Below are 17,964 nucleotides of genomic sequence, written 5' to 3' on the forward strand. Positions count from 1 at the left end.
AAATTTGAGCGATTCCGTGGCTATTCCACGGATTTTGAGTTAAGCGAAATCCGTGGCTATTTCACGGATTTCTGTGAGACCATGTTGATGAAATGACTCACTACATACTCTATACTCTGTTTTTGTAATAAACCTGCTGGTTGGATCTGAACATTTTCAGTTTGGTCTCAGTGTTATCATGATTTGGTGTTGTATAGTTACATTAACAAACACTCCATAGTTGAGTGGGAGGAAAAATGTCAATATGGTGTGATTATTTCCTATAAGATCACAATTAAAATACACCTTGTAACTCATATTTTGAACCCATTAAATGGTTTGAGTGTCAGCCACAATTTTCTGTTATGTTCCACATGCAGTTATCTCTATTTGCATGTTTCCTATACAACATATTTGCAGTGTTTTCTGTGCTGCAAGTGGTTTTAAATTGACCAAAGCGTTTCTTAGTTTTTATTGTGATTCCATTTTTTCCTAAATGCTGATATTTATGAAAATGGTAAAGGTGTTTTTTTTTCATTTCCTTGTGTTTTGTCTATTTTTGTGTAGTTTTTCTGAGCATGGAGTGTATTGAGGGCTCGAAGACACAAAAAATGCTCTTTAAATGAAAACATTTAGTGAGAAACATTACTCAAACAAGCAGAAGAAGCCAAAGTGTGGAGTTACCATAAAATGACGACACAACAGAAACGTACAGGTGCATCTCAATAAATTAGAATATGATGGAAAAGTCCATTTCCTGTAGTTTAAGTCAAATAGCCCCAACCAAGTATTGAGTGCATATACAAGGACATACTTTTCAGAGACAAAAAAATTCCATATTAAACATACTTTTTAAAAATAGTCTTTTGTAATATTCACATTTTTTGAGACACTGAATTTTATGTCTTCATTAAATGTAAGCCATAATCATTATAAGAAAAAAATAAATATATTAAGACTTGAAATGTTTCATTCTGTGTGTAATGGATCTATAAAATGTGTTATTTCCACTTTTTGAATTGAATTACTCACATAAATAAACTTTTCTATGATATTCTAATTTACTGAATCTACACTTGCTCATTCTGTTGTTAGCAAACCATTTTACATATCAATATTTAAAGCAGAAAAAGAAAATTTCAGCTCTAAATTGAATCTTTTAGTTGTTTATTACTTGAGTTACTCGCTGATGTTGAAAACCAAATCTACACTAAACTCAGAGTGAGATTTGGACTTAATTTGTGATTCAATAAAATTCTACTGAAGCCCAATCACGTGTAGTACAGCCTGCAGAGAACTAATGAAACACTGTCAGTAGCATGAAATAAGTCAAAAGGAGAAGTTATAGTTAATGATGTGGAACTTTAAGCATCATCTTTGAATGGATTCACTTCCTTCACGCTGAGCTTTGAACACAGCCATCATAGTGGAAGCAGTGACTCTCCCTGCCCATAAGGTCCTATCCTATCAAAGAGTGAAAATTGACTAACAGTCAGGGAACCCTTGGCTATTGGTAGTACTTTGTAATACAAACATGTGATGATTCAAAATTTGAATGAATGTTTTATACTTGGATCATGAAGGAAAGGTCTGCAGGAGGAGTGGCGGGGCAGGACGGGGGGGCTGTACACATTTATTTCAGTATAAAAGCTTAGATGGACATTCAAGTGTTTTCAATTCATCCCCAGATGAAATCAGAAAGGTGTGGAGGTAAACAAAGCCAAGTTATTGAGCTCAAGAGGTAGAGACCAACACGGTGAATCATTTATATACATATTCACACAGTGCTGTTGTGATGAAATAATTTTCAATAACAAAAAAGGCGTCTCCTTGGATATATATCTACAAGTCTGAGATACGGTTAACATGACTGTGTACTGTTTACTGAATCTTTAGGACCTGTTTGTTCTCCTCTACAGATCCCAGGTGCAGGGTTAAAATCAAGAAAATATATACATTTGTTTGCAAGTTTTAAAAATAAAATAAACTTCATAGCCTTCTAAATGTGCAGGCTAATACAATTTCTATACAGTGGTATTGATTTTTTTGATTTTTTTTTTACGTTGGTGTGGAGATTCGATCTCTATTTAACATATATACATAATTATACTTTGAGGTGTGAGAAGAATGCATGCCATAGAACACAACAATAGGAATAGAAAACAATTCTAAAAATATATTAAATAATTTACTTCAAAGCTTTTTTTTTCTTCTAGAGACAGTGAACATGTATGAGGAGAAGTCGGAGCACTTTAGCACTGGATTGCCATTTAGAAATATAGATGCCATATAGATGATACCATGCCATCATTTAAACACCATTCATATGCTACCTCTTTGCTTTTTGTGGCGAGCCGCTTGAATGCAATCCATGATGAAAAATTCTGTCACATGTGGTCATATATTCAAGTAGACAGAACAAAGCATTAACACCCTTGAAGAACAATATTGCTGGTTAAACTGCTTCTTTATCTGGGTATGGTTCCTGTTCATTTTCATATTTTGTTCATAACATGGTGACAGTGACCCATTTGTTCTGATAATCCAAATAAAAACAGGCAGGGCAGACCTCCAGGCAGGCTCCAAGGGAAGACTAGATCTTGCCTGTAGTAAGTTGCCACAGCCACACACTTTCTATGCTTCTGTAGTACATTTAAAGATTTCTTTACAAATCTGGGTGTGATTCTTAGTGTTGGCCATCACGTGACTGTGGCTGACATTAGCCATCTACCATGCCAAGCATTCAATATTATTAGATATGTTCAAAATGACAAATGAAATTCCTTTAAAACGTGTGAAAAACGAAACATCTTTGGCCATTTATTGCACTGTATGGAGTAGCCCAAGGAGGGCTATCTGGCTTCTGTTATTTCCTCATCAGAACAATTGTTTTCTTCTAATATTCGGTCACTGTGTAGAGATGACCATGTCCAATTTAAGGCATCCATTTTCAGAATCGATGCTACATGGTAAGGTTTTTTTTTAATTTAACTACTGGGGCGGCTGTGGCTCAGTTGGGAGAGTTGGTTGCCCCCCCAACCGAAGGGTTGGTGGTTCGATCCCTGACCATCGCACCCTACCGGTCGAAGTATCCTTGAGCAAGATACTGAACCCCAAATTGCTCCCGATGTGCTGTGTTCATCGGTATGTGAATGAATTCCCAATGGTGGCAGGTGGCACCATTCATACTCTCTGCCACCAGTATGAATGTGTGTGTGAAAGGGTGAATGAGCTCAGTCTGTAGTGTAAAGCGCTTTGAGTGGTCGCAAAGCGACTAGAAAAGCGATATATAAGTGCAGGTCCATTTACTACAGATGCAGATACACAGAACCATAATGCACTTAAATGTCGTCTTTCTTAATTCGTAATATTGAACGTATTTGTTTCCTAATGTCTGGCTTTGTTAGAGTGGGGGTGTAAAGAGGGAAATGATTGCTGCGGTTGTTCTATGGTCTGTTTGTTATGCATCAATGACAAAAAGACCTTTATGCAGACAGGTTTGATCCAGTTAACTAAATACTCATTGAAAAGTCAAACCCAAAGTGAACCAGCAGAACTGGATGTGAACAACTACAATAAGCATAGCAGAGAAAAGTAGAGAACAGATCAAGACATAATGGGAAACCTCATGGTAACGGACGGTAAACGTAGGGAAAGAGAGAGGAATAACATGCAACAAAGGTTCCCTGCCCAACTCAAAGCAGAAACATGGCATTTATATTGTGAATAAATTCGGCCACCACAATCAAACTGTTAGAGTTAAATGTTCTCATGAACAAGAATGATGGCCCATACTACACAAAAATGTTGATTTTTTTGTTAGCCAACAGCAGACTATAGAGGCTATCATAAAAAAATGTTATGTACAGAGAGCAGTTCGTGTGGAACAGGGGTCGGCAACTTTTACTAACTAAAGAGCCATTGTTGGCCAAAAAAAAATGGGGAAATTAACGTAATGGAGCCACAAACCTTATTTTTAAGCCTTACAATGAAGATGAAACAGCCTACTGAGTCTAAATTAACCTACCAACAATGCTAAAAGATCATATTGAGCATTTTTTTGTATGATTCTGTCAGAATGCAGCCAGGACCCAAGTGCAAATGAGAGGCTGGACACTGAAGAAATATCTCAGGGGATTTGGAAGCAAAGGGACAATCAAACCTAGACTTGAAGTTGGCAAAATGTAGAGGTAAAGATGCCGAGCTGGAGACTTTCTTTAGTTATGGTGCACATTTTAGTTGACTAAAATGTAAAAATAATATACAATGTAATGCTGTAAATAAGTAACAATGTTTTTTTATATCTGAAGAATACAAGTTGCTTTGGGCCTACACCAACAATCAATCAAAATGTAATGAAATAAAAAATAAATTTCATTTGGCATAATTTTTTGTGGCAATTTTTTAAGTGCAGTTTCAATTGGTGTGTGTTTTTCTTGAATCTGTCTCTCCATACTCTTTGGACTTAATTTTGCTCAGTTTGGTTGAGTGGGGAAATAGTTACTTTACTGTCTGAGCAGTGAAGTTAGGAGGCACAGGACAAGACAGTTCAGTGAAGTTAAAGTTAAAACCTTTTTAGCCATACATCAGCACTGAACTGAATCTTAGCAGTTAACGTACTGTGGCTAGTCAAAGGAGGAGGTAGGAGTAGCACTATGGTGTTCCCTTTTCTGCTCCTTTTCCCTTTGTCAGGACAGTAAGTGACATAGGCTTTCTGAAGGGCGTAGTAAGAGGATAGCTTTAAGACTGATCCAGTTTAAAATTAATTTCCTATTCACAGAAAGGGCCAAACACACAACCATCGCCTTCAAATATATTAAACAGAACAAAAGTCATCTAAAACCCCTGCAGGATTAATTTATATTCAGCACAACAGTGTGCTAATCAATGGACCACTGTTAATACTAAGTTTCATTATTCCAAAGAGAAATAAAGCTCTTGGGGATACCTGACCCTACCTGACTGAAGCTTTACATACTGGGACAGGTTCAACTGAATATTTCACAATATTTATAAACAAAAATAGAGGGGCCTCATGTATAAGCGGCTGCATACATTCATTACTGAAAACATGCGCATAATAGCATATACATGCATACATTTACTTGTTCCAATACATGTATATTATACATATATTTAAAACTTCACATACTGTATATCTAAACAATAATTACATTCTTGTACGCATGTCCTCTTCTTAAGACGCCTAACATTTGTGTATACTCTCATTTTCTTTTACAACAACCATGAATATTAAATATGTCCAAGGCTGCATTTTAGTTAATTCTACTAATTTAGCTCTAAAATACTTTGTTTTTGCACTTTAAAAAAAAAATCTGTTAACTTTACGCTAAAATAACGGCAACAGTGGTTGCCATAATTTCGCCGTAAAAATTTCAGTGAGTGGGTTTTCTATTATAAATCTAAATGTAAATATCAGCAAAATCTGTAATTTAGAAATGACCCTTTGTAGGGTAATTGTGTCCTTGTGACTATATGGTAATTCTTATTAAATTTTACGTGAAAACTTTATATTTTTGCAGTAAAATGGTTTTCTACAGTTTTTCAAAAGTTTAGTACTATTCCTTGATTAACGGTAATTAAAAGAGTTTACTAATCCATCCATCCATCCATTTTCTTCCGCTTATCCGGGGCCGGGTCGCGGGGGTGTTTACTAATGTGATATGTAATTTTCAATTTTACGCCCAATTTCTCATGCAATTTGACAGTGTTTTACTGTAATTTCTACAAACTTTTTTACAGTGTATAAATACACTAAAGTAACATGTGTTGGGTATATAAGTAAATGATAGAAGCTTTGCTGACTGTGAACTGATAAGTTGAAATGAAAATAGAAAGAATGCCAGTAAAGATCACAAGTAGGTATGTGCATCTTATATTTCAACTCGCTGACATGTACAGATACATAAGTCAAACTTGATTAAGCACATAATGCATGAAATTAATATACTGTTCATCATTAAATCACTGTTAGTTAGCCCCCTTTATAAAGAATTGGGGGTGGGAACCGGGGGATTTTTAAGGGGAGACAGCAGGTCAACAGTAGATGCCACATAAGAGTGGTATAAATCCTCTGAAGATGTGTTGTTAAAGTCATAAATCTGTAATAAAAATCCATTAATTAATTAAAAAGATTAAACTCCTTGAGGACGCCGGCATCCTCAGCTGGCTTTGCATCTATCAAAGGCTCAGATTTAATGCCACAGATATTGAGATATATATACACATCTATACATATCATGGTTGTTGATATTATATGAACCTAGATGACCTAAGGAATCCATTGGTACCAACCATGTCATGCTATCTTATTGGGAAGTGGGCGACACACTGCTCCAAACTCAGGCTTAATTTAAGCAAGGGAAAAACTGCCAGCTTGCCCATTGGTTTCTATGGGTACACACTTGTCTCCCCTTTACAGACATGCCCATTTTATTCTAATTCCATGCAGTTTTGGGCAAGAACAATGCAGTTTTTGCATGCAGTATAAATGTTTTTCCCAATTTATTTTTACAATTAAAAAAAAAACTAAACAGTCTTGGAATTGCATAAAGTGGGTATGACTGGAAAGCTGAGACTGTTGTAGATTCAATTAGCCCAATTTAATTCAAGTGTAATGATGTTAGTCCCCGTTAAAAACTTGACCTCAGTGTATAAAATGACCCGTTGTGACCTCCAGTATAATCAGAGCCTCACAAAACCTTACAACCACAAACTAGAGAGCTAGGACATGGAGGGGACGCATGGCTTTCCTAGGTGTATTGAAAAAGTGGGGCTATCAGCAGTTTACAGAACAGCAGTGCTCACCATCGAATTGCATTGTATCTGATCATGAAAAAAAGGGTTTGAAGAGAGAGCAGGGAGGCGGAGACTACGATGGCAGCTTGTTCAGTGTAGAAAATTTGTAAAGAACATTTTATAAATCCCAAACCTTTCAAAGTTGCAGACAATCTTAACATTTATGTTTCATTTATACATGAGGCTCCTGATCTTTGGCAAATTAATTGTTACATATTAAGTAAAAAACTATGGCCAAATGTGCAGGGGAGTACAGAAGATAATGCAGTTAATAGCTGATTTTTATTAAGCTAGCCTCATGTATGAATTTTTTCCTATTTTCTCTTTTTTTTGTTCTTACACAAAGCAGTAAGAGGAAAATAAGAACATTCTACATGAGATTCATGAAACGTGCAACAGGCAGCAGTCTGTTAGATCTGTTCAAAGGAAAGAACACCCAAAACAGATAGAAGATACTGTCATGGAAAAAATGATTAGACCACCCTTGTTTTCTTCAATTTCTTCTTCATTTTAATGGCTGGTACTCAAGGTACATTTTTTTGTACAAATATAAAGATAACAAAAAAATAAGATAAAAGTTTAATTTAAGAGCTGATACCTAGACATTTTCCATGGTTTTCTTGTTAATGATTTTGGTTATTATCAATAAAAACTTGGAAAATGGCTAGATATCAGCTATTATGAGCTCTTATGAGCTATTTTTTTTTGTTATCTTTATATTTGTCCAAAAAAATGTACCTTTAGTTGTACCAGCCATTAAAATGAACAAGAAATTGAAGAAAACAATGGTCTAATAATGTTTTCCATGACTGTATTTGAGACTCTTCAGCATATGTCATCCCCCTTTTCCCACAAATTACTGACACTCTCTAAGAAATAAATGAAGCATAAAATAAATAAAAAAACACTTCATCAAATATATGCCTTTAGATTTTTTTCTGCCTTGAGTTTAGGCGCAAGTCATTTCACAATCTAGAAAAAGCTGCATTCTGCTTTTATGTTACACAAGTGAAATAAATGGTCAGGTCCCATGAAACCATCACCAACCATGTGTTAAGGTGGTGACTCGTGGGGTGGGGACATACCATGCTGCATTGTAATTGTGTGCAGAATACAGCTAGCACACTTTTTCAGGTGACTATGAAAGCTTTCACAGGCTTTTCACCACTGAGGCAGTGTGCATCAGCTGTTGGATACAGGCTACCTTCTGCTGGTTCCAAGGGTTGCTGAGTTGTTATAAGCCACTGGAGAAGTGGATTTTTCCCTGATCACCTAAATTACAAGTTAATGTTGAAAGGTAATAATGCAGACTGGTGCAGTGTCTTGATTGAGTACATGACAGGTGTGGAGAGGTTGGTGTTTCGTTGCTCCCCAATTCCCCAATTGTTTGTGGATCACATATTATTCATCTGATTGGTTGTATACAGGTTTATCTCAATACATTAGAATATGTGAAAAAGTCAATTTCCAGTAGTTCAAGTCAAATAGCTCCAACCAAGTATTGAGTCATTTAGATGGACATACTTTTCAGAGGCAAACATTTCTATATTTATATATACTTTTTAAAATTGGTCTTTTGTAAATAGTCATATTTTTCAGACACTGACTTTTAGGTCTTCATTAAATGTAATCCAGAATCATTATAATTAGAAGAAAGGAAAGAAATTAAGACATTAAATATTTCATTGTGTGTAATGGATCTAAATAATGTGTTATTTCCACTTTTTTAAATTTAATTACTGACAGAAATAAACTTTTCTATGATATTCTAATTCATTGAGATGCACCTGTAGGTCTATACAGAGGCATTTTGGGGTGCACTCATTGAATACAACCGTCCGAAATCAAACATTAACTAGGAGGTTCCAGATTAATGCACACTTGTGAATTAGTCTGGCAGGCTACAATAATAATAATTCACAGGACAAATTGGTTTTTGTGTACATCGAGTTACGTGTGTACAGGTCACTCTTAAATTTTAAAACTATTTAAGAATGGACAGGAAGCAGGAAAGTATTGACAAATGCCATAAAAGCTCCTAAATTGCCCATACACACAATTAAGATCAAATCTGTGTGTATGAATGATTCATGCATGAGGCCCATTGAGTATGCCAACACAATTACAATCTATTGCCTGAATTAGAAGCAAAGTTGGATTTAATTTACCAGTGCAGAAGTGAAGGTAGGCAAAATAATGCAGATCGATTGTGATTACATAAATGTTAAAATAGACATCTTTTTAAAAATTTATATTAATATATATAGCAAAACAAATGTACAATAGCTGTTAAATCTTATCTTCTACCTGGAAGTAACCAGATGAGTTTGTTTAAAACATTCTGATTTGGTCTACAGAGCATTTGTCTCATTCATTTGCATGCCAGACCGCTGTGATGCACACCCATAAAGCAATTATCAGTGGATTTCTCTTCATTTGTTTCATATTCCAGCATACACACAGCAGACCCGCTAGGACAGCTATCCAGTGAAATGCTACGCAGACGTAGAGGACGTTGAGACACGTTCTTGATCCCAGTTTAGCAGCTTGTCAGTTAGGAAACATGGTGACACACAGCAGCAGCAGCTATTCCCACACCAGTGGAGACGGAGGCATTTCAGAGGGCTGAGCCACTGTGGAACTGTTCAAAAGGAGGCCAACAAGACATTTGTTACTTGATTAAATGTGTAGTGGTTAGTTATGTTGTGTTCCTCAAATGTTAAACAGTGGTTCCAGGGAGAACTTCAATATAAAAAATCATCTGGATTGAAAGAGCTTTACATTTTAAAATAACCTTGTGGTAAAAACATTAACCCTCCTGTTACAGTCATGGAAAAAAATATTAGACCACCATTGTTTTCTTCAATTTCTTGTTTATTTTAATGCCTGGTATAACTAAAGGTACATTTGTTTGGACAAATATAATGAAAACAAAAAAAGGAAAAGGACAAGGAAAAGGAAATTGAAGAAAACAAGGGTCTAATATTCTTTTCCACGACTGTATGTTGCAGGTCAAATTGACCCATTTCAAAGTTTAAAAATTAAAAAAAATATACATGTATAGTTTGCAGTATTTTTTCGGGATGAAACTTCTTCTGCTTGGCTTAATAAGTGTCATAAACATAAAAAATGAAAATGGTTCATTTCACATATTTGCATGTTTATATTACATAGATACTGTTCGGGTTCATGTGACCCTGAACAAAATAGGTGTTCATTTATAAACATCATTTCATAAAATAAAAAAATAAAAAATGTAAAATAAAATTTTCAAAAACTCAATGTCATGTAAAACCATTGAATTTTATATTTAGGTCTTTCCAGTGTACATAAAAAAAGTTTTAACATGCATTTTTTATGAAAAACGAGTGAATTATCATCATTGAACCACGATCAGTGCGAGGTAAAGGACACCATTACACTAAATAATGACTGAGATGGTTAGTAATGAGGTTAATCATGAAATATAAACAATGTTTATTGGAATTTTTTGGTTTTTGACACTTTTGGATAATTAATTATTATTGTTATTATTATTATTATTATTATTATTATTATTATTATTATTATTAATAAAGCCCAATGGTACAAACATTATTGCCGTTCCTGAGAAATGAACATAACAGGAGGGTTAATTAATAACATAAATTGCATGTTGGGAATTAAAAAAAAAAATCTAATTACTAACTGCAGCATCAAGAAACTTTCAAAGGAGCTCTCCAAAAATGTCCTCAAACACTGTTATAATGGTATGTTAAAAGACTTACATCTCCCTACAACTCCAAAACTCACACACTAACATGTGGTATGTTTTATTATTAACATATATAAAATCTTTGGTTCTCAGTTATACTGCTGTGTATTAAAAAGCCTCCTACCTGATAAAGCTTTTGAAAGCAGCTGATTGAGGGTTAATGCAGAGTGGCACTCGACTCCCCTTTTGCTGCTCCAAAATGAACTGATGGATGATCTCTGCAAAGGGAAAACACAGAGCAGCAGAGGAAGATCAGCAAACAAATTCTTACTTTGTTTTCTAACTAACTGAAACTAGGCCTCTCACAATAACGAAAAAATTACAATATTGTAAAAAAATTACTGCAAAAAAGATAAAATAAAACCACAAAACCAAAAGAATACGACTCGGCTCTGTTCACAAAATAATCAATTAAATAAATATTAAAGATGTGGCACAGGGATATAGAAAGTCATTTAATCAACAGGCGATACACATGCTACGAGGGATGGGAGTTGGAAGAAACCTGCCAACTTGATTATTTATAACGTTAACGATCAATTAATCGCTGCATGCATACATGGGCAAAATATAAGATATATATACAGTACTGTGCAAAAGCCTGTTTTTGATAAAGGATGCTTTTATTTTGAAAGGATGGAAAGAGACTTGATCCTGTCGATCATAAAACTAAATCAAGAGAGATTAAACTGTAAAGATAACGTCAAGGAGTTCAATGTTTTATGTTTTAGCCCCAAAGTTTTCACAGTAATCTAAAATTTCAAATGTGTTTTGTGTTTAAATACATTTTGGATAAAATTAAACTCAGTAATTCATGCTAGCAAGGTTTGATACAGTAAGCTAGTTTTTCTCAAATTGATACTTTTATATTTCTGTGTGTTTTATAATTGTTATTGCAACTTTCAGTTTGCAAACTGTAGTTTTATCCAACTTAATTCTCAAAGAGCCAATGAGCATTGGCTCTCTGACATACGGCCACATAACTGAACGCTCAGCGTGTTTCAGTTCAGTGATACTGATACACAGTCATAGATAAAATTAAAAAATACACAGATTGATAAAAAATTCCACATGATTGACCAAATTCTTTACGACCAATAATCGATCATCGATAACTTATTCCCATCCCCAATATGTGTGTGTGTGTGTGTGTGTGTGTGTGTGTATGTATGTATGTATGTATGTATGTATGTATGTATGTATGTATGTATGTATGTATGTATGTATGTATATATATATATATATATATATATATACATATATATATATATATATATATATATGTCACAAAGACTGATATATCATATATATATATATATCATGTTTTATAAACTCTCCCTGTTTTGTTGTATCAAAAGACAGGAAACATAAAGGCTGTTATCTCAGCAAATCAACTTACCTTTGACCTGTCTCACAGAGCTCAGATTCTTCTCAAAGCCATCATCAAACTTGGGATTAGTGACGGGCTCAAAGTCACTGGTGTAAACACGGCCAGACGATGTGGTGTAGCAGCATTTGCACATGCATGTGTGGTAGCGCAGTCGACCCTCGTCCAGGTAAGGGTGAGCCAGGGCATCCTTCGCTGAAATCCTCTTCAACTGCAGACAAAACAAGCAAGTTGAATGCGATTAATCAAAAATATTAATTATATTTGACATTCATCTCTCAAACTATGCTTAACAGAATGACTCACCGGATCAAACACCAGCATCCTACAGAGGAGGTGGACAGCTTCATGGGTCGCTTGGCTAGACAGTGTGTACAGAACAGGAAGGGATGGCTGCAGATAAAACAAACATCACGACATCAACCATCCTCCCCCTGTCTCTTTCAGCTTCTGAAGGCCAATTTAAACATGGATGCATAGTTTCTGAATCTTAAATCAACTTAACCTTAAGCTTAATCATCTTTGCAATTGTGACATGAGAAACAAAATATAAACGGACGCCCATAAAGTCGGAATAATGTTAATTGTGGTTTTATTTCCATTGTGATATGTTTGGAAAATATTGTTTAATAAAGTTTTGAGAAGAATAAATCACATTATCGCAATCATGTCATGAAAAGAGGTCTAACTTTATGGTCGGCCGCGTAATAGTAATTGAGTTTTGATGTGATACATTGAATATAAACATAAATACATAATTAATAATGAAAGTGCAACAACAAGAAACCTTGACAGGGACCTTTAAGGATAACACACAACTCACACTTTAAACAGACCACCACACCTGAAACATTAAAAACGTTTAGTTTGTAAAATCTTTTAAACATTTTTTGTTCAATCATACTTTTTTACATGCGTGTTTTAGATATTATCATTGGTAACAGTGGGACCAAAACCGATTGGCTAAAATCACTGAAAGGCCATCCAAAAAGAGGCTTTGTTCACAGATGGGTGACACCACCCACCCGTGCACCAGGCATGGTGTCAGCATGACTTGATGCTATGACAGGGACATGCTTGCAAGAGTCAGCAGTGTCTCATGTAGCAGGGGGGAGGAGCCGATTTCTCTAAATTGGCGTGATCTTCATATTCGGCATATAAAAGGGGTCGATTATGTTATTGCCGACGCATTGTCATGTGTTCCTTTGCCATGAATTCTGGACTGAGCCAAGAGAGGGGAGCTGTGAATGTGACATGTTCTTGTTGTGTCTGTTCTCTTAATTTGCTTCCCAGGTACCGGGGTTGCTGAGGTCAGGTGGGAAAGGAACAGGACACGGGCAGGGTGAAGGTTGTGTTTTTTTTTCTTTTTTAGGTTAATTCATTTTTGGGTCATTTGTTTATTTTTTGGTCAGTGGCTTACCTTTGAATTGTTAGTATTTTCGGAGGGTTTCAGGTTGTTTTTCTTCCTAGTGTTTGTGTTTTTTAGTACTGTCTGGAGTTTGTTTTGTTTCAGTGTTTGTTATTTAGTTTTCTGGGGGGATAACTTCAGGCGAATTTGTGTATTGTGATAATTTAGTTAGTTAGTTAGTGTGTGTGTGTGTGTGTGTGTGTGTGTCTATATGGGGGTGGTGTGACGGCCCCCTTTTTTTAATCTGGTGACACAAGTGTTTGTCTTTTTCCGAGGGAATCAGCTAATGCCATCAACCTGATCTGATAAAAGGGCAGCTGGCTGTCAGCGGGCTCTCTCTCGCTTCCCTCGCCAGCGTCCGCACCTTTTTTGGTTCCTTCGGCGTTTCATTCATTTGCACTTCACAACACCCCACCCTACATGATCAATACACCCACATTTACATGACTGAAACCACTGATTACTTTAGGTTGTGTTACTTTATCTAAATAAATCTATTTTTCTATCGGCTATGTACTGCATTTCTTCAGTTTTTGTCATCTCCTTCGAGCCAGGTCATGACAAATGTAATTGGAGTCATTACTTAATGTTGCCATAACAGGCCTGTTTGGAGGAGTCAGAAAGATGCATGATGCTACTGCAGGCGGCAGGGTGTCATGACACAAGAGTAATAAAATACATGTACTGCCACTTGAGGTGGGGCGTTATTGGGACAGCGTGCAATGTGTCATACTCTAAAAACCACATCTGAGCTAACAAAGCTAAGAGAATGCCTGTAGGTAGCTAGAATAATTATATATGTTAGCTATGTGTAGGATAGCTAAGCCATTTGCAAACAAAATATTGCATAGCTTTTTGATTCAACATTCAACCAAAATAAGTTGCATGCAGGTCCCATTTTCAAATATGACTTCATCTTGGAGAACTTTCCAGCCAAAACCATATTTGAGTGGTTAATAAATTGTGCTTCTGAAGACATGCAGGACTGCAGAGTCTGTACTGCAGTATCAGCTGCTGTACGACAAACACGATGAATATGTTGAAATAACAAACCGATCAAATTCTATTTCTAAAATTGAAAACCCAAGTATCAGTTCATCTTCTCAAAAAGACAAGTGGGAAAGCTCTTTGTAAAAATAGATTCCTTACCTGCTTGTGAGGTCCTCTGAGAATGTGTGCACGAGCACCTTCACATGCGGTCCTCATTGCTTCCATAGAGGGAGTCCCCAACAGGTCAGTGATTAAATCCAGCTACAAGGAACAAGGTGAAAAAGACAACAGAACAAGTTTGTTTCTGCCTGTTAAGACACACAAGATGTCAGTCTTGAGTATTTAATCTGTGCTCAATAAGCCAATGAGCTGAGTATCAATTTGAGCAAAACAAGCTTACTGTATCAAACCTTGCTAGCATGAATTACTGAGTTTAAATTGATCCCAAACGTATTTAAACACAAAACACATTTAAATATGAAGATTACTGTGAAAACTAACCCCATGCCTCTTCAGGGGCTAAAACATAAAACAGTTAACTCGTTGTGATTTTTTTCCTAAAATTTAATCTCACTTGATTTAGTTTTACGATTGACAGGATCAAGTCTCTTTTTCGTCCTTTCAAAATAAAAGCGTCCATTATAAAAACAGGCTTTTGCATAGTTATGTATATATATCTTAATTTTTCCCCATGTATGCATGCAGCGATTAATTGATTAATTGAACGTTAATGGTATAGATAATCAATCGAGTTGGCAGGTTTCTTTAAAATGCCCATCCCTAATATCATATACACTTTATACAGTATTTATGCAATTCAGTACAGAAATCATGAGGATGAATAAAGCTCTCTCTTGTCTTAACTCAGAGAGCACTGAGCTACCTGCTGAATGGGACTTTGGGCTTGGAAGAGGATGCGTCGCCCCAGCAGCTCAGCGAAGATGCAGCCCACGGACCAGATATCGATGGAGTTGGTGTAATGGCGGCTTCCCATGAGGATCTCAGGAGCTCGGTAGTACTGCGTCACCACTTCTTGAGTCATGTGCCGTGACTCATCTGACTCCTCCACTCGGGCCAGGCCAAAATCACAGATCTGGAACACATCATTCAGAGGTTACTGTTGACACCTTATGTTTCCCCTGTTTTTTCCTCACCGTTTTACTCAATTGTGAGGTTGTAGCTCAGTAAGTGGGAACAACCACTGTTTGTGTTGCACCATGTAGCAGTTTGACATTGTTTGAACATACTTGGGCTATCCAACTATGCACTTTTACAGCTGCCTGCATTTGTTTAGTGCAATTTAATTTATTAACTTAAACAGCAAATGTTCATGAAGGTAGTTTGAGTTTTTGCTCCATATCCCCAAATGTGTCTTGAAGAACATCATGTACAATGCATATAAAAATGTAAAATCTATATTTTTAAAAGTCTTGAAAAAGACATTTTGAAAATAAGACGGAGTATTAGGGCCACATTTAGAAGGAAAAAAAATTACAAGATTAAAGTCTTAAATATTGAATTAATTACGATAATAAAGTCGTACAGAATTGGTAGGCTGTTCTACTTAAAACGGAAGTTATACTGCAGTCGACCACTTCCAGCCATTTCCCCTTCCACAAAAGCAGCGGTTTCCTCCAAGTCCATCTGGTTCTTTTTGCAGAAAACATGCAATTTCTTGCATATTCTTTATAAAGTCCTTATAGTTATGATAATGTGATGCTGATGTTGTTTGTGAAACCTATATTAAAGTACATTTCTACGAAATGCTCCACAGCCCTCATTTTAACAACTCATTATTATTATAATTTATTAAATATTTGAGTTTATTCTCATAATTAGTTAAATATTTACAACTTTAATCTCATTTTTTTTTCTCTAAATGTGGCCCTTATACTACATCATATAAAAAACTCTATAGTTATTTAAAAGGTACATAGTTTAAGCCTCTATGTAGGATTTGAACATTTCAAACTTTGGAGACTCCTACCAGGTATAAAGTTATGCTTTCATGGACCCCAAAAAGAAAAACATTGACAGTGATGTGTAATTTTTGTATAAACCTAAATATAACCTATCCAACTGTTTTAATTAAACGTTAATCTAAGCCTAAAACCTAAAAGATACACAACTGATGTTGCAGTGTCACATGTCTGTCCCTGCCATTTGGTTGCTACTTCTCGTCTAATTTTCAGAGGGATTGTATGAGTTTATTCCATTGACCTTACAATAAAATGGATTCCAGTGCAAACACTATCAGATACAGCCTGTAAAATCATCATAGAGCTGAATTTAATTATTTCAACAAAAACTGAACATTTTAAGACTTCAAAGATAACATGTATTGCAGATTACAGAATGTACAGGTTTTCCATAATTGTAATTGCGATATCCCGGAGTTAGATGTAGTATTTGATTTGGTCCAAATCTCATGAAGAAAGACATAACGTGCTCCACGCACCTTAAGCACACAGTTGCTGTTGACCAGGAGGTTGCCTGGCTTGATGTCTCGGTGCAGGATGCCAGCAGAATGAAGGTATTTAAGTCCTGGTGATTGGGATTGTGTCGGAGAAAGAGACAACAGAAAAGAATATTTTATCAAATATTAGATATTACAATCTTAAGTCTCTTTTAAACCAGATATTGCAATGGTTGACTTAGTTGTTCAAACTGGTGTCTGCTCATATGTAATATATGACTGTTCATTTATTATTAATGTGTACTTTCTTAGTGTACAGAACATCATGTTTTCTTGTAAAAAAAACATCACCACTACAGTCAGGTAATTCTGCCACATGTGTAAGCCAGATGTCTATCAACTGGGGGGAAAATCCTGGAAAAGTCATTTCCAAGCCGGGACAGAAGGACTATGAAATATGAAAGACATTAAGCTCTGTTAATACCTGCCTGCATGTCTAATTGTTATCATAATTATTCTATATGCTGAAGCTGTTTTAACATGCATTCCTGATGCATGAGACAAATTAAAAATGCCACTTACACTATAAATTATTACATAAAGCCAGAATTTAAATAATGGCTTAGTCTTAAACAGGGGAAGGCAACCTGCGGCTCCAGAGCCACATGTGGCTCTTCAGGCCATCTGCAGCAGCTCCTTGTGACTTTGACCAAAAATTATACGTTATAATAATAGTTATTTCTTTATGTTTTAATTGTAATTTGTCATTGGTGTAGGCCAAAATAAATTTGTATTCTTTTGTTGTTCAATTGTAAAAATGTGTGGTTTATAAATGGCAGCAAAACATTTTTTAGTCAACTAAAATGTGCATCATAGCTTATAAAAGTCTACGGCCTGGCACCTTTACCTATACATTTTGCCAACTTCAAAACTCCAGCTCTTATTTGCACTTGGGTCCTCACTGCATTCTGACAAAACCATTTTAATAACAGCTCACTGTGACCTATTAGTAATGTTGGTAGGCTTCAATTAAGGCTGTTGTATCTTCATTGTAAGGCTCAACAAGGCTCTTGGGCGCAGTCCTTAGGTTAGAGGTTAGGAAGTGGACTGACATGTCAAGGACTGAAGTGACCCTTGAGCAAGGCACATAACACCCCACTGAATTTTGCTTCTGATTTGGGAGTGTGCTCTACTAGTTACATTGTATGTAG

General features: G+C 35.8%; 1 protein-coding gene across 1 annotated transcript in view; it reads right to left on the minus strand.

The window, feature by feature from the left end:
* Positions 1-3,273: 3,273 nt before the first annotated feature.
* nlk2 (nemo-like kinase, type 2) overlaps positions 3,274-17,964 on the minus strand; it is a 35,686-nt gene continuing 20,995 nt past the window's right edge. Inside the window, exons 5-11 of the mRNA XM_059330704.1 lie at positions 16,796-16,881; positions 15,221-15,430; positions 14,497-14,598; positions 12,246-12,332; positions 11,952-12,150; positions 10,677-10,770; positions 3,274-9,439 (exon numbers count right to left, since the gene is read on the minus strand). Of these exons, the coding sequence (XP_059186687.1) occupies positions 9,385-9,439; positions 10,677-10,770; positions 11,952-12,150; positions 12,246-12,332; positions 14,497-14,598; positions 15,221-15,430; positions 16,796-16,881 (833 nt within the window). The 3' untranslated portion in view covers positions 3,274-9,384. The remainder of the gene's footprint in view (positions 9,440-10,676; positions 10,771-11,951; positions 12,151-12,245; positions 12,333-14,496; positions 14,599-15,220; positions 15,431-16,795; positions 16,882-17,964) is intronic.

The sequence above is a fragment of the Centropristis striata genome, chromosome 4 (genome assembly GCF_030273125.1).
Source record: "Centropristis striata isolate RG_2023a ecotype Rhode Island chromosome 4, C.striata_1.0, whole genome shotgun sequence".
Classification (NCBI taxonomy): Eukaryota; Metazoa; Chordata; class Actinopteri; order Perciformes; family Serranidae; genus Centropristis; species Centropristis striata.